Raw genomic sequence first — 27036 nt, 5'->3', positions numbered from 1 at the left:
TGCACTGGACCGAAGGATTACTCAATTATAGGAAGCTTCACATAACATCTGGGATGGTTTTAGGCTATTTTATTTCTAATTTAAAGTCGTATGTTATTTTTAGGCTATTTTTTTCTTGTAGCAAAAAAAACATGAAGACACTAAAGTCTAAATCTTAAACCTATAAAATGTAAATTTAATTGCTTTGTACCTAAATCACTAAGAACCTCAATATATAAACAAAGAAAATTTCTTTTCCTGTATTTAGCCGTTGGTTTTACCTATTATCTTACTGATTGGCAGTTTGGTTACAAATATAAGGGCATAGATAGATAGATTGTAATCAGGGAGATTAATTGCGAGATAGCTTTACTTTAACCATTCCTCCTTCTATAAAACTGTTTTTTAATGCGCAATGTAATTAGAAATTTTTTTGGTATTATTATTTCAATATTAAGAATACCAAAATTAAAGCAAAATATTAGTTTATGACTCAGTAAAAATAAAATATCATATCCCCCTTGAGTTTAACTTTAATTCATCATCCCCCTGGTTACACCCCCTTTCTCTTTTTCCCCATTTTCCTACTCTTATTTCCTGTATTAACCTCCCTTTTTCTCTCACTCCTCTCTTTTATATGTTTATGTGATTATGTAAAATTATTTAGTAGCAAAAACGTATTCAATAAAACTATTTCGTTTTGTGTATTTTGAAATTTAATTTTAGCGGATTTTCTTTTTTTGTTTTGTAATTTTTTAATACCGCAATTTTGTTTTTAATTTTTGCTGGTTTGTATAAAATCTCCTCTCTCTGTAATGCCTCCTGATTAGTATAGTCAGCAGCTGTGACAGCCTACATCTAGTCTGAGGTTTACTGCTCTCTCTCTCTCTCTAATATACTGATATAACGACAGCTACTGTGTGGTAGCTGCGATAATACATAAATGTATCTATCTATCTGTTTAATTCCCACCACTTTGTAATCTACTGTATCTCCGTTTCTTTTCTCAATCAATTCTCGAATTATATACTGGGGGGGATAAAAAAGCTGGGCTGCACTTTTTGCTCGTGTGGGTTTCTTGTTTTATGTGTGTGTGTGTGTTTCCCTATGCAAGGGTATTGACTCACTATATTCTAAGTACAAGTGTTATTTTAAAGACAGGTTTTATGTTTTGAGCTACTTAATCCTTATACGGGTTAAAACTATTACATATCCCTTTTATTTCATGTTGATGTTTAACTACAAAATGGGTTAATAATGTAATTTTAAATATTATTTACACTAAACATTTAAAGTATAAGAATGTAAAAAATTTCTGAAATATCCATAAAATGGCCCTTTCAAATATCTTTACTTTTAAATCACTCCTACCCTCTCTCTCTCTTGCTCCTTATACATAAATATAGATACATGCTTTATTTATAGAATAATTTATATTCCTATTTAAGACAATTTTGAAATTTAAACTTACCAATTATGATAATTTAAGGCTATTTATTGTTAATGTTAAGTTTAAGTATTGGGATGGTTTTAGGCTTAACGGCTTAACGTTCATATCTTGCCCGCACACCGTGGAAAAACTAATCTATCTCCCTTTATTTTTAATATATTTAAAAAAAGGGGGGTGGGTTGGGGGTTGGTTCTCAAAAGGCACTTTGAGGCAAATGACCAATGCATAAGTTTTTTATGTTAATTAATGTTTTTATATTTAAGATATCTGGACAGCTACGAGAAAACCTACTTCGAGGACGCAGAAGAGGAGGACAGAGATGTTTATTATGACGAAGAAGACTCTAGATCAAGACGGCACAGACAACAGAAGATTGTCAACAGTATCCCTGCCACATATAATGAGGCACAACACAAAGTTTCAGGTAAAAATCCGTTTATTTTGATCCTTTAGTAGAAGATAGGGTTGGCAATCCGACTCCGGAATACGCCCAATTTTTAGCCGATATTTAGGAATCCGAATCCGGAATCTGTTTTTAATAGCGGATTTGGATTCTTAATTTGTAGGCTAAAATTAGCGTCTTGAGTTTTTTCTTTCAACTCCCCCAAGAACATTATTTTTTAGGACAAATGTAGCACTTAAATTTTTTAATTTAAAAAAAAGCCTTATAAAATATTGCTAGAATCCGGAATCCGCTAAAAATAAGAGTCAGGAATCTGTGGGAATCCGCCTTTTTTTGGACGGATTCTTGTAAAACACGTTCTACTCATTTAAAACATGGGATGCCAACTATCAATCCATTATTAAAGACAATACTATGAAATATTCCTTGCCACTAAATGCTTCTTTATTACCTAATATTTTCAAACCTCTTGTAATCCTATAATAATAGAAAGGTGTTTTTGTCCGTTTCTTAAGATTTCTGGTATTACTGAACTGATTGAGTTCTCCATTGTATGGAAGATTAGGGTCATGGAAAGAAAACGAAGTTGCGGGTTTCATCGTCTTTTCACAGTAGCTTTTGAAAGGTTATTTTAGGTTAGGTTAAGTAAATATTAATGATTGCCCCGCAGGGCTAGAGCCCTTCGCCGGGGCTAGAAATAGGAGAAAAGTTACTGTGAAAATACGACGAAACCCGCAACTTCGTTTTCATTCCATGATCCGAAGATTCTAATAGGTCCCTTGGTCGTTTGGGCTATTTAGTTTTCATATCTAAGTTTGGCTTTAGGCTTTTTTCGTACTTTTCTAACTCCTCCGAATATGGACATCCTAGATGCTAGATGAGCAGCTGCTAGTAAATAAATATTGTGTTAAACTACAGTGTAATGTCTCCGGACTTTAATCATTCAACGGATTACTTTAATCAAACATCCACTTATAAGCTGTATTTATTCTCATTGTGAAATGTCGTATTTATTCCTTTAGTTTTAGAAACTTAATTTTCATTCTGATAAAGTTAAAACCTCCACTAATGAACTACAATTTTAGACACTGTGCGAGCCCACTATGGAATGTCTCTGGACCTATTTCAACCCACAGATTATGACAGATTGTGCCTATCACTACTTTCGCCTTTACCTAACGAACAGGTATTTATATTTTTAGAGATAAGTTATTTGTCGCATGGTATTGTAGACAGCTTTCCGTAGATAGTAAAATAAAAAACTTAGATTTTAATTAAGATTGTTGGCCCCAACAGGCAGGGTTGTCGAATTGGGCACTTTTTTTGATAGTGGGCGGCCCAATTGCCCAAAAGGGTTTTAGGCGGGTTTTGGGCGCCCAAAAGTGGTTTAGGGCACCCTTTTTGGGCAAATGTCGTAAAAAGCATATAAAAAAGGATATAAAATAGCCTAAAACCATACCTACACTTATTATTAGAAATAAAATAGCCTATAACCATCTCAGGACCTATAAAGGCTCCACTGGAAAGGAGAACCATATCGTTTCAGCAGTTAGCGAAATCCTTCTCAAGATACAAAAAATCTTATACTAATTTATATAGTTAACTAGCGGCTACGACCCTAGAGGCCTCTAGGGGCACTTGAGGAGGGGAGAGTCAAATTTGATAATCCAATTATTGTATTAGATTTAAAAAGAAAAAGTAAAAAAAATTGGGGGGGGGGGAATAATTTTTTTTTTGGGGGGGGTGGGTTTCCTCCCCCCCATTTTTATTTTTAGTTTTTAAAAAAATTTTAAAAAGTATTTGGGGGAGTGTAATTTTTTTCTAGAGGCGATTTCTCTTAAAAGGGTGGTGGTACCCTCCCCCAAAATAGTTATAAACCTTTCCAGAACCTATGAGAAGCTACCCTGTTAAGGAGAACCCGATCGGTTCAGCGGTTAGCGAGATCCTTCAGTACAAACACACAGACACACAAACAAACAGACACACATCCTGTTACTTAAGTATAAGGATATCACCCAAAAATTAGGTCCGCCCCCCCCCCCTCTTTTTAACCCCCTCCCCTTTTTCTCTCCCCTCAAAAGGGGGGTGCCCAAAACTGCCCAAAAGGACCTTTTATTGGGCGGCCCAAAACCGCCCGCCCAAAACTGCCCGCCCAAAAGCGCCCGCCCAAAATGACAACCCTGCCAACAGGGACCGTAGTTTACTGCCAAAAAACAGTGATTTATGATTTCCAATTTATCATTCGTGGAAAATTATCTTAATGCATAACTGGTACTAATCCAGCAGAAGTTAAACGGATTCGAAGCCCTACTAGTAAATGATATATTTTTAAGGTTGGGGGCATTTTTCAACTATAATTGTCAAAATTACTACTGTGATTATAGAGGGGTAAAATGTTTCAAAATAGTAGATCACGTGACTGAATCAGCTGATTTTGCTTGTGTTTTGGTTCATGACTATATCTGTTTAGGGGATTTTGTTGGACATACACAAGATATTTTAATAATATAAAATTTCAGGATTTTGCCATCAACGTGGCGACCTTGTTGAGTAACGAGGGAAAGCACACACTGAAGCTAGCTCGGTGTCCCCGCCTCCTTGACCTTCTTTGTGCTCATGCGGGAATTTTCAACCATCGTAAGTTCATTTTTGTTTCAGCAGCTTACAGGGGTGTATATTTTCAAATTTGACCCTGCTGAGGGAGGGGGGGGGGGGGGGGGAGGTAAATAAAAAATAAGAGAACTGAAAGCATTTTTTTCCGTTTTTCTCACCTTTTTGTTTGGTGAAAAACACTTAAAGAATATGTGGGAGGGGGGATAATATAAATAAAATAGAGTTTTGAAAATATTTTTCCATTTTATTTCCTTCCTTGCTGGAAAAAACTAGGAGGGGAAAAAAATAAAAAATTTTGCAGCAGGGGAAAAAAATGAATCTTGGGCAGATTATACACCCCTGCCAAAAATTTTATCCACAGAATAAGGAATAATATTGTTTTTTATCATATCATAAAGGAAACACCTCAGTTTATTGTCCATTGTCTTATTCCTTAAAATCCCTGCTTTAAAAGTGTTTATATTTTATATAAAAAGTATGCTTATGTTAGGTTGGGTAAAGTATGTATAACGGCTTATTTTTTTCAAATTTAAAAAAAAGGGGGGGGGGGGAGATATCTAATTAAATTTGAGTAAAAGCGTCTAAAATGAAAAATCACGAAGTTTAATCTAAAATATTACAATTTTTAAAATAAATTCTATAATTAATATCTAAATTGCAGACAGCCTCCGAAATTACATGGACGAGAACTACCGTGACATCCGGGACTACCACCAGGTTCAGTTCTGGCGGGACGTCTGTCGCAACACCGCCGTTCTAGAGCTTATCTATGACGAGAAGAACTTCTATCCAAAACCGGCGGAAGAAACGATAGATTTCTTCAAGGCGTCGTATGTTACAAAGTACACGGCGGAAGACAGTTCTGGAAGGTAAGGAGGCTTTTTTTCCAGCGTTGTTAGTCAATAATTTGGTCCCTTATTTGGATAACGGTTGCCTATGAAATATATACATACCTATTTCATATTAGTATGCTCTTAGATTTAAAAGCTTCTGTCGAATAATATCTGAAAAAAAAGTAAATATGATATTTTAAAATGCAAGGATTCGTGTCTGTATGTAAGTTTGTATTGGCCTGCAATTGGACACATTAAGGGGGGGGGGAAGTTTGTACAGTTATAGGAAATGAAATTCAGTACCAAATTTTGCCCTGGCCGTTTGGGCTTGTTTTTATAGTTATCAACCTAATTCTTTTTGTAAGCGCTCTTATATGATCGGATCTACCTGTAAAACTTTAAAAATTGAATTTTGGAACTTTCCCTTAAAGGGGCTAGTGGAGCAAAAGATCCCCTAACACTAAAATTTTAAGTTCTGAGCCTATTTTCAGAGATATTGTGACGATTTTTTTAATGAAAACACTTTTTAACAAACCGAACTAAGTAGCCAATACAAATTTCATTTTGGGACTTTCCTTCTAGGGGCTAGTGGAGCAAAAGGCCCCCCAAACACTAAAATTTTAAGTTCTGAGCCTATTTTCAGAGATATTGAGATGAGTTTTTTTATGAAAACTTTTTCCACAAAACCGAACTAAGTAGCCATTACAAATTTCATTTTGGAACTTTCCCTTAAAGGGGCTAGTGGAGCAAAAGACCCCCAAACACTAAAATTTTAAATTCTGAGCCTATTTTCAGAGATATTGAGACGATTTTTTTAATGAAAACACTTTTTAACAAAACCGAACTAAGTAGCCAATACAAATTTCATTTTGGGACTTTCCTTCTAGGGGCTAGTGGAGCAAAAGGCCCCCCAAACACTAAAATTTTAAGTTCTGAGCCTATTTTTAGAGATATTGAGATGATTTTTTAAAAAGAAAATATTTTTAACAAAACCGAACTAAGTAGCTATTACAAATTTCGTTTTGGGACTTTCCTTCTAGGGGCTAGTTGAGCAAAAGACAACCCAAACACTAAAATTTTAAGTTCTGAGCCTATTTTTGAGATATAAGATGATTTTTTTTAATGAAAACATTTTGAACAAAACCGAATTAAGGAACCATTACAGATTTTATTTCTGAGTTTTAAGTTTTAAGTTCTGAGCCTATTTTTAGAGATATTGAGACAATTTTTTTTAATAAAAATATTTGTAAAGAAATTAAACTAAGTAGCCATTACAAATTTCATTTTGGGACTTTCCTTCTAGGGACTAGTGGAGCAAAAGACCCCCAAACACTAAAATTTTAAATTCTGAGCCTATTTTTGAGATATTGAGATGATTTTTTAAATGAAAATATTTTTAACAAAACCGAACTAAGTAGCCATTGCAAATTTCATTTTGAGACTTTCCTTCTAGGGACTAGTGGAGCAAAAGACCCCCAAACACTAAAATTTTAAGTTCTGAGCTTATTTTTAAAGATATTATGGCTGATTTTTTTAATAAAAATTTTTTTCAAATAACTGAAATAAATAATCAGAAGTTAAAATTTTAGTGTTTTGGGGTCTTTTGCTCATCTAGCCCCTGGAAGGAAAGTTCCAAAATGAAATTTGTATTGGCTACTTAGTTCGGTTTTGTTAAAAATCTTTTCATTAAAAAAATCATCTCAATATCTCTGAAAGTAGGCTCAGAACTTAAAATTTTAGTGTTTTGGGGTCTTTTGCTCCACTATTCCCTAGAAGGAAAGTCCCAAAATGAAATTTGTAATGGCTACTTAGTTTAATTTCTTTACAAATATTTTTATTAAAAAAAATTGTCTCAATATCTCTAAAAATAGGCTCAGAACTAAAAGTCAAAGGAACTGACTCAACTAAAAAAGAGTTACAGGTCTGACATTTTGCATGGCAGTTGCTTTATAGGGGTACAATATGAAACTGTGAAGAAACGGCGTCGCAACCGCCAAAAACCGCCGAGAAAAGGCAAAAAAAATTCGGCGGGAAACGGCGGTTGCGCCGCCGTTTCTTCACAGTTCCATATTTTACCCCTATAAAGCAACTGCCATGCAAAATCTCAGACCTGTAACTTTCAGTGTTTGGGGGGTCTTTTGCTCAACTAGCCCATAGAAGGAAAGTCCCAAAATGAAATTTGTAATGGCTACTTAGTTCGGTTTTGTTAAAAATGTTTTTATTAAAAAAAATCGTCTCAATATCTCTAAAAATAGACTCAGAACTTAAAATTTTAGTATTTGGGGGGTCTTTTGCTCCACTAGCTCCTGGAAGGAAAGTCCCAAAATGAAATTTGTAATGGCGACTTAGTTCGGTTTTGTGAAAAATATTTTCATTTAAAAAAAATCATCTCAATATCTCTAAAAATAAGCTCAGAACTTAAAATTTTAGTGTTTGGGGGGCCTTTTGCTCCACTAGCCCCTAGAAGGAAAGTCCTAAAATGAAATTTGTATTGGCTACTTAGTTCGGTTTTGTTAAAAAGTGTTTTCATTAAAAAAATCATCTCAATATCTCTAAAAATAAGCTCAGAACTTAAAATTTTAGTGTTTGGGGGGCCTTTTGCTCCACTAGCCCCTAGAAGGAAAGTCCCAAAATGAAATTTGTAATGGCTATTTAGTTTGGTTTTGTGAAAAAAGTTTTCATAAAAAAAATCATCTCAATATCTCTGAAAATAGGCTCAGAACTTAAAATTTTAGTGTTTGGGGGTCTTTTGCTCCACTAGCCCCTTTAAGGGAAAGTCCCAAAATTCAATTTTTAAAGTTTTACATGTAGATCCAATCATATAAGAGCGCTTACAAAAAGAATTAGGTTGATAACTATAAAAACAAGCCCAAACGGCCAGGGCAAAGTTTGGTACTGAATTTCATTTCCTATAACTGTACAAACTTCCCCCCCCCCTTAGTGGTTGAAATATTTGGTCTAAATCAACCAATCATAATTCATTAAAAGTCTCCAAAGTTGCAAAGCCAAGGAATAAAAAAAAATATTCTTATAAAACTCTAGGGACTAGTGTAATAAACAGCCCATTGTCCCCTCTCTTTCTGGAACTAAACACACAAAAAGCAATAGCTACAGTACACACATTCACACACACACACACACCTCTTATATGACAAACACAGAATTTAAAACTGAGACATTATACCTATCTAATAGATTTATTATTCTTGGGTTTACATCAGTGTTCTGGAGCCGGAGCCGGAGCCGGGAGCCGGGAGCAGCAACATTTTTGGTGGAGCCGGAGCCGGATCCGGAGCCGTATTTTTCGTTAAAAACGGCTCCGGCTCCGGACTAGCTAAAAATGATTTTTTAAAGTAATATTATAATTTGGCAACGGTCTATTTCCATATAATAAACTGAAAAACTATTGTTACTTAACAAATAGACACACATCCTTCTACTTTTATATAGCTTTAATCAAATAAAAGCAAAATATTTTATATTATTTATTTTATTTCATCAAATTCAATAATGAAAAAAAATTGATATATTAATTTTAAGGTAGGAGCCGGAGCCGGAGCTGGAGCCGGAGCCGGAGCCGGGAGCCGTATTTCCAAATACGGCTCCGCGGAGCCGGAGCCGGAGCCGCATCAAAATTATACGGCTCCGGCACACTGGTTTACATACATAAAAAAAACAATAATAAATGAATATTATATACATTTATATATACAGTCAAATGTTATTGGTATGGTTACTTTATATGAAAATTTTCTTCCCAAATGGCAGTTAAAATGTGGGATGTATGCAGTAATGTGTATTCATACATTGTTTACATACAGGCCATATAAGAAAAAATATTATGTTAAGATTGGAACAGATGCGGAAACGCGTGGAGGAGGAAGTATCCGACAGTGACATGGAACTATTTGCTGTCGGCAGATCTGAGGGAACAAGGGAACCCAATGGACAACGTGTTCTACAGGTTTGTACAGTGTAAACCAGGGTTGTCAAATCGGGCGGCGGTTTTGGGCCGCCCTTTATCGGTCCTTTTGGGCAGATTTGGGCACCCCCCGTTTTAAGGGTGAAATAAAGGGGTGGGAGTGAAAAAAGAGGGAGGGCGGGCCTATTTTTTGCGTGATATTAACTGTTATATAGATTAGTAGGCTTTTTTTTGTATCTAGAGAAGGATATGCTAACCGCTTAACCGATATGGTTCTCCCTTCCAGTGGAGCTTTTATAGGTCTTGAGATGGTTTTAGGCTATTTTGTTTCTAATAATAAGTCTCGGTATAGTTTTAGGCTATTTTATATCCTTTTTAGTTTTTATATGCTTTTTACGACATTTGCCCAAATGGGTGCCTAAAACCCTTTTGGGCAATTGGGCGGCTCGTTATCGAAAAAAATGCCCAATATTACAACCCTGGTGTGTAATTACGAACAAAAACAAGAACAGTGGTCGGTTATAGCAATAGATATATAGATTTCATGTTCCCTAATAAGTGAAACCCGCAGCGGGCTAAAACAACGGTACCGCTCATCCACCCCCTTTACCCCATCCCCTTCACTTCGAAGTAGCTGCGTCCGTCCATAGTATCTAGAGGCTCAGTAAAGTGGGCACGACAGACTAAAACCATTCCAAGGCTTAAATCTAAAAATGAAGTAGCCTAAAAACATCCTGTGATCTATGTAAAATACTTAAAACAGAAAACCCAATCATAAGGCATAAAAACCTTACTACTTTAAAATGTGTACTTTTATTAATAGACGATAAGGACTTCTAAATATATCAAAAAGACAAAATAAATTGTAAATCTTTGAAACATTAATACATAGGTATAATAAAAGATAAATTCTCGCATCAATAAAGTTCTTTATGAATAACAACAATTTTCTTAAGGTTGCTACGATCCTGCGAAATATATCTTTTGAGGAGGACAATGTTCCCGTTCTGGCCAAAAACCTAACCCTGCTCCGTTTTGTACTGCTCTGTGTCAATTCTTCGTGGAGTAATCTAAATCAGGTAATAGATATTTATTAGAATTATTCATAAATTTCAGGGATATAAAGGGATAAGACAATGGACAATAAATTGATATAAATCCTGAAAGATTATGAAAAAAAAATTTTAGTTGGATAGCTTTGTCACTGCTAGTGCTGAACCACCCCATCAATGTTGTTTGTTATTTTATTAGTTTCATCTGATTGTCAAATAAATTATCTTGTTTTTAGACCGGTTTTGATATCCTGTCGAACATAGCATCCGAGATGCAGCTGGAGGATCCGGACGGGGACGCGGTCACCGACCTCATGATGAAAACCCTTGCCCGCTGTATCGGGGACCAGGACAGATTCCAGGTTAATATTGATTTTTTTTTATAAAGGGAGATAGTATATAATATAAAGAGAGGGACAGGTTTCTGGTAAAATCCGTAAAGGTTATGTGTTTTAAGTTAAAAACAGTAGTAGTAGAACGATAAAAATGTTAACTTTTTAAAACAAATTTTTGTCTATAGCTCTTTTCAATAAGAAATACACATATTTAGTGAATATTATCGTTCTACTACTATTAGTCTATTTTTAAGCCTTAAAACACAGACCTTTACGGATTCTACCAGAAACCTACCCCTCTCTTTATCGTAAACCCGTAGAATTGCTATCTTCTTTAGTGAAAAAGTGGAATTAAAAATTTTGTATTAGATTCTTTGATTTAACAATTGAATATTTGTAGGTTATATCCTCTCTGGACGTATTAACGAAGCTGTGCGTGCTGCAAAGCAACGAGGAGCTGGTGACGCGCATGGTGCAGAGCTCTGTCTACCGCAAGCTGGTGGACTACCTGTCCCTGCACGACATCCACTTACTGATCGCTACACTCGAATGCCTGTATTCCCTCTCCAACCTCGGGGAGGCGCCTTGTAATTCCATTGTTAAAACGCACAGCGCTATTGAACTCCTGGTGAGCCTAGTCACCGTGGAGGCGCAGAGCTACGGGCCCAAGGCCTGTATTCTAATGCGTGTCGTTGAGACAGTTCCCCAGCCCAACACGCTGACCCAAATGGCTCCGCCGCAACCCTCCGGGGCCATGGCCATGCCCCAACCCCAAATACCTGCCACACCGAATCAACCTACAAATGTTTCTCTAGCGCCCAGCCACGTACAGCAGCCAGGCGGCCAGTCCGGCAGCATCGTTGCTACAACAGTGACTGTGCCCGTAGCTGGCGGCAGCATGCCTGTTCAGCCAGCGCTGCCTGGAGGCGTGCAGCAGCAGCGGCCACAAATGGTCGGTCAACCGGGCAGTATGGGAGGACCACCGCCTAATATTACACTGCCCAAGCACCCACTGCCTTTGGCCAGTACAAGGCCTATGCTAAACCAAGGTAAGATTTTGTTGTCAGAGGTTCAACAATTTAACATGACTAAATGAAAAGGGGAGAGATTATTTTTTTGATTAAGAATATGTTCAATACTGTTTAAAATGGTAGGTACATGTTTACAATTATCTTTTAATTTGTTAAAAGAACATTGTAAGGGGTGAAAAGAATTTATAATTTTTCAGCATTTGGCAACAACTGAATATGACCATTAATTTTGAATAGGTACCTAGTCAAATACTTAATTATGGTTCATATTGTTGGGAATGTTGACAAGAAGTTTCAGCCTTCTATCTTTTACAGAAGCCGAGAAAATCAGTTTTAAAAAATAAAAGCGGCTCTAAGCTGCCTAAAAGCAGTCCGACCGCTATTGATGTTTCATACTTAATTATGCTCCATATTAATAGGAATTTTGACAAAAAGTTTCAGCCGAACAAATCAGTTTTAAAAAATAAAAGCGGCTAAAAAGCTGCTTAAAAGCAGTCTGACCGCTATTGATGTTAAGCTTCATATCGATAAGATTGTTGACAAGAAGTTTTAGCCTTCTCTCTTTTACAAGTGCCGACCAAATCAGTTTTGAAAAATAAAAGCGGCCAAAAAGCTGCTTAAAAGCAGTCCAACCGCTATTGATGTTTTATACATAATTATGCTCCATGTTGATGGAAATGTTGATAAGAAGTTTCAGCCTTTTCTCATTTACAGGAGCCAAGAAAATCAGTTTTGAAAATTAAAAGCGCGTAAAAAGCTGCTTAAAAGCAGTCCGACCGCTAACGATGTTTTATACTTAATTATGCTCCTTATTGATGGGAATGTTGTCAAAAAAATCTCAGCCTTCTATCTTTTGTAGGAGCTGAGAAAATCACGTTTCCCCCAAAACGTTTCAGACAGACATACATACATCCAGACGGACATTTCAAATTATAGAGTAGCTTCGCTACTAAAAATTTGTTGTTGTAGGTATGGTTGTGCAGCAGCCGCAGCCACCGCCACAGCCAGTGCAGCCACAGTACACGGGTCCGACTGTGTCGACCAACAGCGGACAACCCGGCAACCAACAAGTTCAACTTAAGGCATAGCAAAACTTTAAAATATGCATTGATTTTTGAGATGAGGAAAGTTCATTGAAAGGCATTTTGATTTTGAATTCTCTTTATTTTAAGTTTTTAAGACACGGGGGTTTGGTCTTGAATTTGAATTAAGTATTTTATGAATTTACATATCCCAAGATTTTGTAGAACTTGAGTTAACTTTTTAAAATAAAAATAGTAAGGATGATTTTTTTAAAAGAAGTTTTTCTGTATTTTACATTTATTTTATACATAAGTTTTAAAAATCAGCCATTGCTTTTTTAATCTAAAGTTTTTGTATGAACCTAGGTGTCTAACGACGAGCCACATCGCGTCTTCTGCCTCTCCTGGCTGAAGGCCACCTACGAGCCAGCTCCGGGCAAGAGCATAGAGCAGAATATTATGTATAAACAGTATTTAGCCTCTATGCATCGGATGGGTAGAAGAGAAGTTATTTCCTCCCAGCATTATGCCCTGTGTATCAGAACCTTGTTCGGGGGAACTACGGGCCCAAACAAGAAAAATATTGATGGCAAAGTTGAGAGCCATTATACTGATATCCAAGTTAGGGCCCAGCCGCTGCCGCTGAAGTTAACGCCGGCACAGGCGCAAGCCGCCCAAGAGGCGAGCAGACAGCAACAGTTACAAACACCGCCCCTACCAACTCAACCTGCCCCCCAGCAGCAAATTCAACAAACACTGGCGGCTCAAAAACCAATCCCTCTTCAATCTCTACCAAACCAACCGCTGATGCAAAAGCCGCCTATTGTCCAGCAGTCGGTCATCCAGCCGACAATTGTGCGGCCGGGAACGCCGCAACAACAAACGCCGCCCGCGGCGGTCAGTGTCCAGCCGCCAAATTCCACTGGACAAGTTATGCAGATTGTTAACCAACAAGGACAAATCGTGCAAGGCCAGGTGGTTAATGCAACATCCACCGGACCCAACGGCCAACAACAAGTTATTCAGGTTATAAATCAGAACGGACAGTTGGTTCAAGTGTCAGGGACACAAGGACAGGTAATCCAACAGCAACCACAACCACAACAAATTATCCAAAACATTGTCAACGCCCAGGGTCAAGTGATACAGAAACGGATCATCACCCAACCGGCCGGATCGCAGCAAGTTATAATTGGCGGTCAGCCCGTTGTCAGCCAGCAGCAGGGATTCGTGCGCGGGCCCCAACCTGGCCAGCAAGTGATAGTTGCTATGCAGCCACAGGGCGCCAACGGCGCTCCTGTTATGGTCCAATCACAGTCGGGACAGGTTGTTCAAATCCAGGGCGGAGGCCAGGGACAACCGGTCCTGCTGCAAGGCGGCCAAATAGTAATGCAACAAGGCGGTCAGGTGGTAAATTCAAACAGCCAACAAATGATCATGACCTCTGGAGGCCAGCAGATGATTGTCTCCTCGGGTGGCCAACCCAACATGATGATTGTCAGCACTTCAGGACAGACCATAACCACGAACAGCTCGACGCCGGGGATGAACAACATGGTGTTGACCAACAGCAAGGTAGAGAATCAGTCTAGCGGCGGCGCGATGCACAACCAATTTTATTCTTCCGCACCGTTTACAACAAGCACTACTACCACCGCAACTGAGCACCAAAGCAATATTCTAAAGGATTTATTAATCAAAGACACCCCTCCTATAGATGCACAACAAAGGGTAGGTGGACACGTAAATATGCACGCTTGCACGCAAAATGCTTCTTAATTTTAAGGAAATAGGACAAAAATTTTGAAATTGCTTATTATATATTTTGCTTGGTGATGGAATATGTTTTGCTTTTTTAGTCTCGAGATAATGAAAAGACTATTATCTTGCTTTTTTCTTCCCTTAACAATATTTTCAATTAGGTCTTCAAATATCCAAAGTAAATGCTTAATTTCTTATGTTTATGAATATGCAACTAATAACTTTTTTAAGACGGCTCAACTAACAAAATTTTGAGGAAAATAGGTGATGAAAAATCTTAATTTAATTATTTTTTCCAAAGCAATCTTAATTGTATTATTTATTAATATCTTTTGCTTGCCTCAGACAATAGCAGAACTAATGTATTACTTTTTATTTACTTTTCGGTGGAAATTAAAAAAACCTATTTATGACAGAAGTACCAAACAATTTATATTTGTTTTATAAATAGGTCAATAGGTGAAAATTAGATTCTATGACAGTTATTTTTCTTTTGCATGCTTTGGCTCGGTTCCAGTGGTAGTAGCTTCATTTTTTTTGCACTTGTACTTTTGAGGGGAAGGACAAAAGTATCACTTTTTGAAGTAAACTAAATTAAATACATTTTTATGCCCTTCATCTTTAAATTGCATAATTTTTTTTGTAAATGTAACAGACTATCTTCAATGATATCTTCGCATATTTGTAATTTATAATGCAACCTCCCATGAAAAAAAGTTAGTCTCAATATTGAAACTTTCGCTTCCCACTTTTTTATCAGAATGGTTTTTTATGACAATTGCCTTAACATTTTAATGCTAGATCTTATTTTATTTGAAAAACTAGTTGTTATTGTAATAAAATACTTTTTATTCAGTCTTATTTATCCTAATTAATTTTAACTTATTTCAATCGAAAAAAACTGATATATTTGTTACGAAAATCTACAAATTCACTATTCACATCCCTATTCTTTACTTCTAGTTTTCATACTTAAAAATGCAGATTTTGGTTCTTGTTATACCTTCCCAAAGATTAAACTTTAAAATATGAAAATTCAATTATTTATAATTATTAGGGCAACCCTGAAGTTATTATGGAGAACGGAATCTCTGCCAAAGATTCAACATTCGGAAGCAACGACAATCTCACAGAGTTATTAAACAAAAACAATAAACAACCTGTTATGGTGAACGGCGTGAATAACGATTATTCCAAACTTAACGGTGACTCAATGATGGGTAAGCGTGGCCCGAACGAAATGGACGGCCTGTTGCCCGCTGCCAAAAAGCCTGCCGTGGAAAATAACGGCACACCCATGACTAACGGCCTTCCTAACGGACAATTTAACGGTAACTCTAACGGCGTTAAGTTAGTGGCCGGCGGTCAGATTATACAAAATGCCGGACAAGGACAGCCACAGATAGTCCAGACTTCCAGCGGACAGTTCTACCTGAAGGCGAGCAGTGCCAACGGCGAGACCACCATGGTGCCTGCACAACAGGTAAATAACTTGGTCATGGGGTTAGGTACTGGCCAGGGATCTAGAGGGATAGGACAATGGCCGATAATTCATGTATAATGTATATCCCCAACGATTATACACAAAAGTTCTCTTCTGTAAATTACAATTAGCGGTTGAAACGTTTTAACACTCAACTTAATAAACCAAATAATCAAAATTAACTAAAAGTCCCCAAAGTTGTTGAGCCAACGAATAAGAAAACGTTAATATAAGACTTTGGGGACTGGTGTAAAACAGCCCATTGTCCCCCCAATCTCTCTTAGTAATGGTACATGGTTACGTCTTTCGAGATATTTTGTTTTTATTTTCTTTTTTTGTCAACAGTAAATGAAGGTTTGAAATTCTAGGGTAATTAAAATTTTGCAATGTTTTTTCTGAAGATTTTTATTATTAGTGTACGAATCTTTAGTTCAAAAGTAGGAAATATAACTATTATCATTTATTACGGTGTACCTAATGCATTTGCATGTTCATTAAGCTTTCATTTATATTATAAAGTAAAGTCATGCACAATAACACTAATATTTATTTAGGTTATAAACCAGCAGGGCAAAGCCGTGCTAGTATTCAACCAAGATCAGCAGCAGCAGCTGAGCGGCCAGCAGCCGCAGCAAATTGTTAAACAAGTGATCAATACCCCGTCTGGCCAACAAATAGTGCGGCAGGTGGTTGTCCCCAGCGGCACTGTCCTCCCGTCCGGCCAACAAATGACGTCCTTGGACGGAACAACACCCAATCATAATAGCATAGTCACAACCAATGGATTAACCGACAACAAGGCGAGACAAACACCGCCGTTAACCAACGGCGACCATTTATCGCCTTCGGCCAGCCCAGCACCGCCTTCCGTCAGCCAAACCCCGCCGCCAAATTCGTCCACGGCTGCGCAGCAGCAGCCGCCCGTTAAGATTGACCCGTCGAAGCCGTTTTTGTGCGAGTGGGCTGGCTGTATGAAGGCGTTCAAGGCGCCCAAAGAGGTGGAGAGACACGCCATAGCGGAGCACTGTCCGATACACCTCGAGGGCGAGGATATTCCTTGCCTGTGGGCGCGCTGTGATGGATTGAAGCGGAAAAGGTTTTCCCTGATGACACATTTCCAGGATAGACATTGTCATCCTCAGGTTAGAAGGATAGATCGATTGATAGATAGATAGACAGACAGACAGATAGACAGACAGTTTTATGAAAAATACCAAAAGTTGACTCATCCAAAAAGATTTTATCCAATTGTCTATAAAGTTGCAATCAAAGTGTATTTTAAAAATATAATTGTGTACAGGCACCAAATGCATTTTAAACATGTTTTCATTTTTGTTACTTAAAATTTTTTAACTTCTTTTACCTTTAGAAGGGGGTGATTCACTGATTATATTGGAACTGTGATCAGAAAGATTTTCCTCTTTAACTTTACATTTCTCTACTTCCACACCCCTTTTTCTCGCTATATCAGTATTATATATCTTATGGTGAGTAATAAAAAGGCCATTTCTCGCGTTCGTACGCGGTCTTACGCAATGTTGGAATGATGACGCAAATATCTTATCTAAGTTTTCGCTATTTGAATTACTTATTTTCTCTCTTAAGATAAAAGGGATGCTTGCAAGATGTATTTAAATCGCTATAATATAAAGATAAATTTTTCTCTAATCGCAGAAACTCATATCTGAAAATTGCGTCACCATTTCAACACTGCGTATGGCCGCGAGAAACGACATTTTATTATTCACCATCAGTATTCTCTCATTCTCTCTCCACCTCCTTTCCACTTTTCTCTCCCCTACCACACTTCATCTATCTCTTTCTGTTCACCTTTTCCTTTTAAAGTTTTATAATAGGTCAAAAAGAGAATTAATCTTGGTATATTTTTAAAAGCGAAGCTTTTCTATAATTAGGGTCGGTCCGTCCGTCCGTCCGTACGTCCGTCCGAGATAGATAGCTTTTGTTCGTTAATTTAGGCATGTTAGAATTGTCCTATCGATTTCAAACTTTGCATGATGATTCCTGTAGTAGTTGGGTACGATTTAGAAAGCGTAGCACCTCTATAATCATTACCAGAATGTCCGTACGTCCATTTTAAACATGTTGATTTTTCTCCTTTTTTAACAACAAATTTTCAAGTGTTCTAATTATCCGTTTGATCTGATTTTTGGTATATTGATTCCTGGGACAACAAAGAACAATATTATAAGCGAAGCAACTCTATAATCAAGTCCAAAAATTTAAGTATGTCCATAAACATTATCCTGCTTCAAGCAGCTTTTCAACAAATTTACTTACAATTTTGCTTTAGCTCTTATACTTTTAAATTCTGATTATTCAGTTCAGATACTATACAAGTGTTAATGTCCGTTTGTCCTACCGTTTCAGTGCTTCGCTTTTATGGATGTTGTCATCCTTGTTTTCAATATCCGCGGTCTATTTTCTTTAAAAGCATTACTTTTTATTTTTTTAAATGTCTATATTCTTAACTTTATATTTTGGTAACCACTTGACTGACATGTTTCTCCTTTACGGTGAAGCTTCCTATAGGCCCAGGGGAGTTTTATATCTATTTTGAGGGAGAGTACCTCCGCCCTCCTAAGAGAAATCGCCCCTGGAAAGAATCGTCTATTTGTCGTAGTATTATTCTATATTTAATGAAAAGTGTACTGTCATCTATTCGAGGTTGTTAACATAGTATACTTGCTAAAAATTTCTGTATTACACATAATATGTTTCTCTGTAGGTTTACTCTTATAATAAATATTAGAGGTCTAGATCCACAATCCTTTAATTGTGCTAATAGGAACACAGCAACAATTCAACCACATATTGGTTTGAATTGTCAATTATAGTGACAGATGTATATACAGATTACTATCTGCCTCCCTTTTTCAAGGACCTTTTTCGTCTGTTATCAAATTGTTTTCTGTTAATTGTCTGTGTTAATATTCACGACACTATTGGTTGATTTTCAAAGAACCTGAGAGTCGGCACAAGTTTTTTTCTCTCTAATTTTTGGGTTATTTAATTAAATATAAATCAAAAACTTCTGCTAGAAATTCCCTTCTTAGTTTTATAGATTATTATGTCTGATACACTATCTAGGGTAATAAATGTATTACTGTACTATAACAATACTATATCCCTCCACATGACGCATTTATTGCGTATTTCTGCGTTACTGTTATCTGTTCGAGGATTTTACTGTTGTACTTTCAATGTTTAGATTTTCTTTCACAATTTTTGCGTACATCTGCGTAACTAGGGGGGCAAGTTTCTATGAAAATAAGAAATACTGCTCTTCTAGAGGGGGGGGGGGTAGAAAAAGATTTCTTACTGATTTTTTAAGGCATTTTTAATTGAAAGACGAATTTTTCTTTACCCAATTTAAACTTAATTTTCTGTAATTGGAATTTGAGGGTAAAATACCTAGGTGATTTATCCAAAAATGACAAAAAAGGTCATTTAGTTTACTCAAATTATTTGAATAGTTTTGCTGTTTATACTTTGAGTGCAGGTGGGAGGGGGGGAATTCACCCTTGACTGACATTAAACTTCCCTAATAATTGTTGAACGATGGTTTGAACCGTTCATGAGCTCTATGTAGACAAACATTTACAACTACTTATTTGTCTTCTATTACTAAGTACTTTTAAAGATTCTTTTTTTCTATAAATAAATCAAATTAATTGGCAGGTCTTTGTTTTTAAGTCCATAAAATAAAGGGAAGAAACGAAAGGGGTCATTTCATTATTGTTTTACATAAAGTTTTTATTTCAAGAAGAAGGGGGAGAACGGGGTAAAGTTATGACGATTTAATGGGGGTGTTATAAAGAATTGGGGGATAGAACTTAAAAGGAAAGGGGTATTTAACAGCTGCAGTAAGCTGCGATTGTTCGAGGTTTGGCGATTTTATCATTTCTCAATACGGGGTTGCCAATTGTAAGGAAACAGTTTTAAGTAGCGAAACTACTCTTAAAGTCGAAATGTCCGAATGTCTGAAAGAAATGAAATTAAAAAATGTAAAATTATTATATGTTATTCAATAAAGACAGCTTACAGTACCAGTTTAAAAAGATTTTCTAAATATTTTTCTCTTTTTAATTTATGCTCCTTGTATTTTTTATGATCACTGAACATATCACTTTGTCTGTATGACAATCCATAGTGATTTGCTTCGCTACTTATTGATGTTCTCATCCTTGTTTGTATTTGTTTGTATTCATTTTTATTTGTAGCACAGCTGCTCTAAGTCTATTTTTATCCGTCATAAGTCATAAAAAGATACTGTATTTGAAACGCTAACACAAATAACACTGAAATACGCTTGCAGCAGAGATACTCGATAAGTTTAAGAGTGATAAGTTTAAGTTCTTATTACGTTTACTAAATGTTTCCAGGGGTGCATATTCTGTACAAGATTTTTTCCCCGGGAGCAAAATATTTTATCCACCCTCTTATTTTTTTCCCCTAAGGAGAAAAAAATATTTTCAGTGATATTTAATTTATCTTTTTTTTTCCCTCCCACATATTTTTCTTTTTTTCCCCAAGGGCGGTTTATTTCTTCATTTTCCTCCACTCCTACTTATTTGTTATCCCCCCTCCCCCCCGTTTAGCAGGGGATCCCAAGCAGAAAATACACCCCTGAATGTTTCATGCATCTTTTCTTACAAAATTAATTCTTGTTGTTTTTTAGTTGATGAAACTGATGGCTGTGAGACGTGTGCAGATTGCGCACAACGGTAAATCTGATGTCCCGTTACCGCCGAGCGCACCGCCGCACCCCGGCTACGCGCCGAACGCGGCATTGCACGCGATAAAACGGCACGCGCAAGAGTTTACTGCACCTAAGGAGCTCGAGGTATGCTTTTGATTTTAGAGAATTACAGACAAATATACCTACTGACATGCAGACAGAGCTCATTCCTCATTATTTGTACATTAGGGCGTATTTAGGTTGGGTCAGTGGCTGCTTTTCATCCAATTGAAAATGCCGCAAAATTTAATATTTTGTTGGAGTAAAACTTGTTTTTTCGTAACTGAAGGGGAGTGGGTAAGAAGGGGGGGAGAAACAAGAGAAGGGGGTTGTGGGTAAACTTCCTTTCAAATTGTGTGTCATCACATCCCCTTTTCCCTGGGTTGGGTAACCATGCAGCGGTTTGGCTTATAGAACAAAAACTACCCTCTTTTTAATTAGTTATTTTTAAAAATAAGAGGCGGGTGTTCTTACACTCTAGTCACATTGAGGGAAAGCACCAAGTGAACAAGGGTTATATAAAAAGACAGAAAACTTAATTAAAGGACATGCAATTATTAAAAGGATATAAAAGTTATTTATTCGATATGTTTTTCAATAAGCAAAGACATAAATCTTATTTAGTTCAATTTTTTTTTTTTACATATTACAGATAGAAGTAATAGCAAATCTATTATCTATCTAGTTGAAAGATGAGAAAGAAGGTCCTGTGACGAAGTCTATCTGTCTGACTAAATTATATCTATCTATCATATTATCTATCTAACTATTTTAATTCTAGTTGAAAGATATTCTGTAACAAGGTCCATACTTCTTACAAATATTTACCTATCTGTCCTATTATCTATCTAACTATCTATTCTCTATCTAGTTGAAAGATGAGAAAGAAGGTCCTGTGACCAAGTCCATCCGTTTGACGGCGTCCCTTATCCTGAGAAACCTAGTCATTTACTCTCCAAGCGGCAGATTGTAAGTACTATTTCTTTTTTAATAGATATTTCGCACTTAGAGGCCTCTATTGGCTTGTTAGGTAAAGGGGTACTAGGAACGATTATTTAACTTGTTAGGGGGGTTATGTCCTCTCTCAATGTAGTCACATAAATTATCCCTTGACCCCTGAGATGTTTCACTGTAAAGAAGAATTATACCAGTCATAAATTCTACCATAGCGACTTAAAAAATGAAGATGTCTGAGACTGCCGCCGTTGTTCATGGTTCGCATCCACAAGTCTTTCTGTTTTAAAAAATATGTGATAGAAAATTAAATTCGTTGATTATACAATTGTAACTACTATGATCACCTTTTAAATCTCATAGAAACTATCCCTTTCGACAGCATATTGACAGCATATTTCTTTTCAAAATGTCTGTTACATCAAACTATCAAAAAATGACTTTTTTGTATTAAAATTAAAATTATTTTTTTATTCTCAGACGAATCCGTGCCTATGAATCACATCTGTCCACCGTAGCGCTTTCCAACGTTGAGTCCTCCCGCACAGTGGCACAAATACTCTACGAAATGGACAATGCCGTAGAATTCACGTAGCAAGGCATAGAAAATGCGGGGAAAAATGGCACAGACGCATCAGACAAGATATCTCAATAATAACAACATAGACCATGACAAACCAGTGTCGTAGTGTTAAAAAAATCACAAAATTATAAAAAAAAATAAATGGCTAAGTGAATTAAAGCCATACAGTATAATATCAAAATATTTATATTCTGCTAGAACAGTAAAAAAAAGCCAATATTAATCTTCAGAAGACACTTAATTAGTGCTCATATAAACAATATTGTAAAAAAGGCATGTTAAAAAATTGGATTCCATGAATTATCCAACCATCCCCCACAGAAGGTCTCTAAAAATTGCATGAGTAGAATATCTAAAGGGGGGGGGGGGGCGGTTAATGCAACCATCTCGTAATCAATGTATAAATGGCACTCAGAATTCGAATTTCGATCTGAAATTTTGCGTGAGTAATCGTTGGTAGGTCTTTTTTCCCTAAATCGAACAAAAAATTGGTAAAGTAACGGCTCACGGCTCATCCGTTTGCCATTTATTGTCTTTTTTTCTATGCAAATCCATCACGAAACCTATCTCCACAACGTTTTTAAACGATTCTAGCCAGTAGTTGCTGGTACTAGAAATCGAAAAAAATATTTTTTGAATCATTTCACATGATTTAAAGCAAACATATGCTTTAAAATGTTGAAAAAACGGCTGAGCCGTTAGACGTTACTTTTTCAACTTTTTGTTCGATTTAGGGGAAAAAAACCTACCAATTCTAAGTGCCATTTATACATTGATTACGAGATGGTTGCATTACCCCCCCCCCCCCCCCCCCTATTAAACTGAGTGACCAAGAACCGTAGCTCTGAGCCAAAATAAATATTTCGGGCATAGCTTTTTAAAAGCGGACTAAATAAGCCAAGTAGAATTTTTTATCATCTATACCTTAATAAAAATCGACTCAAAAATATCTGAATTTATTATATCTCAGTTAACTTATGATTGTACTACTTTAGTTTTATTAAAAACACACTTAAAATAAGATTGCCGTTTGATTAAAAAAAAAACAATAATGTTATTTGTTTGAATTCAAGCATTTATTCTTGTAAAAAAAAAGTAAATTCATATCAGTGCTTTGAAGAAGAAAAATAAACTGTTTTCAATTTTGAAGGTGTGTAGTAAAAATTGTAAAAGGTACCTAGGTAGATTATTTTTATTTATAAATTGAACTGATGTCAGTATTTGGGTAGGGTCTAAGTTTCATCAGTTTTCATAATAATACATTATGAAAGGTTTTTATAAAGTAGGACATTAAAGAAATAGCCTTTAAAACCTAGACTCTATAGCAGTATTTTATGCTTTTTAAATTATTTTATTAATTTGATGTTTAGTTGTTTTTCTATTAAGTTTGTTATACAATTTAGTACCATTATACATAATTAAACAAAATGTCAAAAATAATTTATAATAATAATGAATTTTAAAAAGAAAATATGTTATACCAAGAAAAGATGCAGAAAAGATCATTTTTGATCCTTTTGTTGTTTTGTTTATAATTTTTGTGTTTGGGCATAATCTAAAAATCTGATTATTTATCTAACCATTGAAGGTGTTTGTTGAGCAGTTTTTGGTATTAAAATTATTTATATTTCTAGACTAATACCTATCATATGTACATCTTAAATGGTTAGATATTATTTCTGGTGGAAAAAAAACTTAGATTTTTTTGTGCAATTATTTGTTTTAAATACTTAAGTCCCGAAGGGATCTTAAGATTATAAAACTTAGTTTTTAAAACATGAATTTATCTTTTTCAGTGCTTAAGAAAGGGCTTTCATTATATTTTTTCAACGCATTTTTCCCGGTTGTATATTGAAAATTGGGATCTAATGCAGTTTACGGTAAAATGTTCCTGGTAACGATTATCCCAAAAAGTCTATGACCCTGAAAGGCTACTAGCGGCCAAACGGCTTAACGTATACATTATGTTCGCTCATAACATGCACGTTCAGCCATTTGGCAGCTAGCAGCCTTTAAAGATCATAGTTTTTTTTTCGAGATAAACAATCCTAGGATCATTTTACCGTGAACTGCACTAGATCCAAAATTGTAGGGTATGGGGGATCTATTCCAGCACTTTGATCTGATAATGTTCATGTTCTTATTATTTAGTTATTTATTAATTCTGTTCAGACTTTAGTTTTAAAGTCGTTTTATTTATCTGTCCTTTATCTGCGAGATTAATTAAAGTACAAAAAAAAGTCGCTGCAAAAATTGGAGAAAAAATGTTTTAAATTGTGTCTCAGTGTTTCAAAATTATAGCTGTATTTTTAAGTTAGCTTTCTCTTTACAATTTTTAAAAAGTAGCGGCGTTATTATTGCATCCATTTTTTTGGGTGACAAAGAAATCATGACATATGAATTTTTTAAATTATGTAAAATTCGACAACTAAGTTATTTTTTTAAATTAATATTATTGTGTATAAGGAAAAAAAGATTGAGTAAGATTTTATATAAAAAAAATATTCTTATTCCTTTTTTTTGCTTGCTGAACTGTGTTTAGTATTAATAATTAATTGTGGTTATTATGAAACGTATATTCTAATGTTATGTATGTATATTTACTTTTTAAAAAAACACACATACACATAAAAACTACACACACATCAAATCATTCGGACTGAAATAAATGTCACGATTTTAAATTGTTTTTTTTTTGAAAGTGAAGGTTTTCTACATACAGGGTGAGTCAGAAAAAAAATGAGTTTTCCGATTTTCTGATACAACCAATAGGAATATGGAAAAAACAATTATAGGTTCTTGTTCTCTTTAAAAATATACATTAAACTTAGAAAAGGTGTTTTTGAATATCTCTGAAAACAACGGCGCTTTTTTGAGCATAAAGATTTCAAAAAGTGTGTGTGGTGACTTTTTCGGCCATTATTTTGTACTTTTTAGGTAGATTTATGAATAATGAAAAATGTCTACCATTCTAAAAATATAAACAAACATATTTTTGATTATTAAAATTTGTATTCAAGAGATTGTAAATCTTAAAAATACAATTTATTTAAATTAAATGATTACAAACATTATAAATCAAACGTTTTGTTGTAATCTATTGTTAAGATTTAATACTCCATGACCGGAAAACCAGCTCATGACCGGAAATATTTCATCTTGTTACCTAAATTCCTACCCCCTCCCCCTGAATTTCCTCTATATTTGATGCAAGACTGGATTTAATCTCCAAAATCTCCGCCCCCTTTTGACAAATTATACTTATGTGTTATAATCCATCATAATAACTTCATTTAAATAGGGTAGGGTTTCTAAAAAGCATTTTCATTTTAAAAATTCAAACCTTGATAACTTTTTTATCTTAAGAGATTTTTTTGTCAAATAAAAAGGTTTTTTTTCTTTTTACTATAAGCTACGTTATTATAGAAGATTCTTTTAAACCACATGCATCACAATCAAGAAATATGAAAAAATGACAAATTGCAGTATTTTAAAAATGCTTTTGTGAGGAGCCAAAAGGCATTTCACCTTTAAAACTCATTAAGGTACTTTTCTTTTACCTTTTTCTAAATAAATATTGAAATTTTAAGATTTTTTTATACATAATAGAAGAGTTATTTAAATTTTTCTTGATCAACATTTTCACACAAGGCATTTTTTGACACCATACACCTATCATAGAGGCCGCATTTTTAGAGATTATGAAGAACACCTTTTACAAGTTTGAAGTGCTTTTGTACAGAGAACAAGGATATATAATTATTTTTTCTGTATTCCTTCTGGTTGTTACTGAAAATCGAAAAACTCAGTTTTTTCTGACTCACCCTGTATATGGTCGGTCCGTACGTCCGTCCTAAACGAAGAGCTCTTATCGCTATCATAAGCATGTTCTAGCGATTTAAAACTTAGCTTGATGATTCCTGTAGTAGTTGTAAAATGAAATATTTTTCTAATCTAAAGGGGTAGTTTCACGAAAGGCATTTGAACTTAATTTAGTGAACCGCATATTTTTTCCTGGTTAATTGGTTAAACTACATTTATATGGCATATATTTGAAAGAATTTCAATTTTCTACCACATAGTTTTTAAAATATCATGACTTGAAAATCGTCTTTTTAAATTGCATATATCACAAAAAGACGATTTTCAAGTCTTGATATTTTCAAAACTACGTGGTAGAAAATTGAAATTCTTTCAAATAGATGCCATATAAATATAGTTAAACCCATTAACTAGCAAAAAATATGCGGTTCACTAAATTAAGTTCAAATGCATTTCGTGAAACTATCCCTTTTATTATTTGGTTATTGATTACCTAGCTATAATACTTCTCTAAGTTGTAAAAAGTATAATTACTTAATTGTGCTTTTTTAAAAGTAAATTACTGATCAGCCACACAAATATGAAATGCTTATCATTATGTCGGCATTTTAATTTGGTCTGACTTGTGAGTTAAAAGTTGGTGGAGTAAATAAATCCTCCATACATTTATTGTAAAAGTTGCTTATGTGAAGAAAAAGGAGAAGTAATTAATCCCTTCCTTCCTTCCTTAAAGCAGTTTATGAAAAAAAAAAAGATCTGGCTGAGATAAGCCAAATTAGCAGTAATTTATAGAGATTGCTTATTTATCAAAAACGTTTTTTTTTCCATATCCATTCTGATTAGATATAAGAAAACTTAAAATCTTACTTTGTTTTTTTCATATGTTTGTGATTTACTACTTAAGGATGTTGTTATCTTTGGTTGTAAATGTTAATAAAGCAGGTAGGAAATAATTTTACTCACCCCAATTAATTTTGTTCTTAAATGGTATTTATGTTATATTAGAACATTAGATAAATTAAATACATATAAAC

At 35.2% G+C, this 27036-nt stretch overlaps 2 protein-coding genes across 5 annotated transcripts in view; one reads left to right on the top strand and one right to left on the bottom strand.

Moving 5' to 3' along the window:
• Bap170 (Brahma associated protein 170kD) overlaps nt 1-24864 on the top strand; it is a 34487-nt gene extending 9623 nt beyond the window's left edge. Inside the window, exons 4-19 of one of the 4 annotated variants that reach the window (XR_013879851.1) lie at nt 1693-1853; nt 2918-3018; nt 4352-4469; nt 5107-5314; nt 9128-9242; nt 10157-10279; nt 10489-10614; nt 10988-11636; nt 12588-12700; nt 13007-14215; nt 15459-15884; nt 16439-17026; nt 20584-20748; nt 21515-21612; nt 22078-22504; nt 24332-24864. Coding sequence is in view for 2 of the 4 variants with exons in the window: in XM_080161590.1 (XP_080017716.1) it covers nt 1693-1853; nt 2918-3018; nt 4352-4469; nt 5107-5314; nt 9128-9242; nt 10157-10279; nt 10489-10614; nt 10988-11636; nt 12588-12700; nt 13007-14371; nt 15459-15884; nt 16439-17026; nt 20584-20748; nt 21515-21612; nt 22078-22192 (4471 nt within the window). In the remaining 2 variants the exon portion in view is untranslated. Of the gene's footprint in view, nt 1-1692; nt 1854-2917; nt 3019-4351; nt 4470-5106; nt 5315-9127; nt 9243-10156; nt 10280-10488; nt 10615-10987; nt 11637-12587; nt 12701-13006; nt 14372-15458; nt 15885-16438; nt 17027-20583; nt 20749-21514; nt 21613-22077 lie in introns of all 4 variants that reach the window. The other 3 variants (XR_013879850.1, XM_080161591.1, XM_080161590.1) reach the window with 3 other exon arrangements.
• The window catches only part of rno (PHD finger protein rhinoceros), a 389004-nt gene that overhangs the window by 50172 nt on the left and 311796 nt on the right, over nt 1-27036 (bottom strand). The window lies entirely within an intron of this gene.

The sequence above is a fragment of the Acartia tonsa genome, chromosome 5 (genome assembly GCF_053477335.1).
Source record: "Acartia tonsa isolate MP-2025a chromosome 5, ASM5347733v1, whole genome shotgun sequence".
NCBI classification, from domain to species: Eukaryota; Metazoa; Arthropoda; class Copepoda; order Calanoida; family Acartiidae; genus Acartia; species Acartia tonsa.
This window is presented reverse-complemented; position numbering and strand designations above follow the sequence as displayed.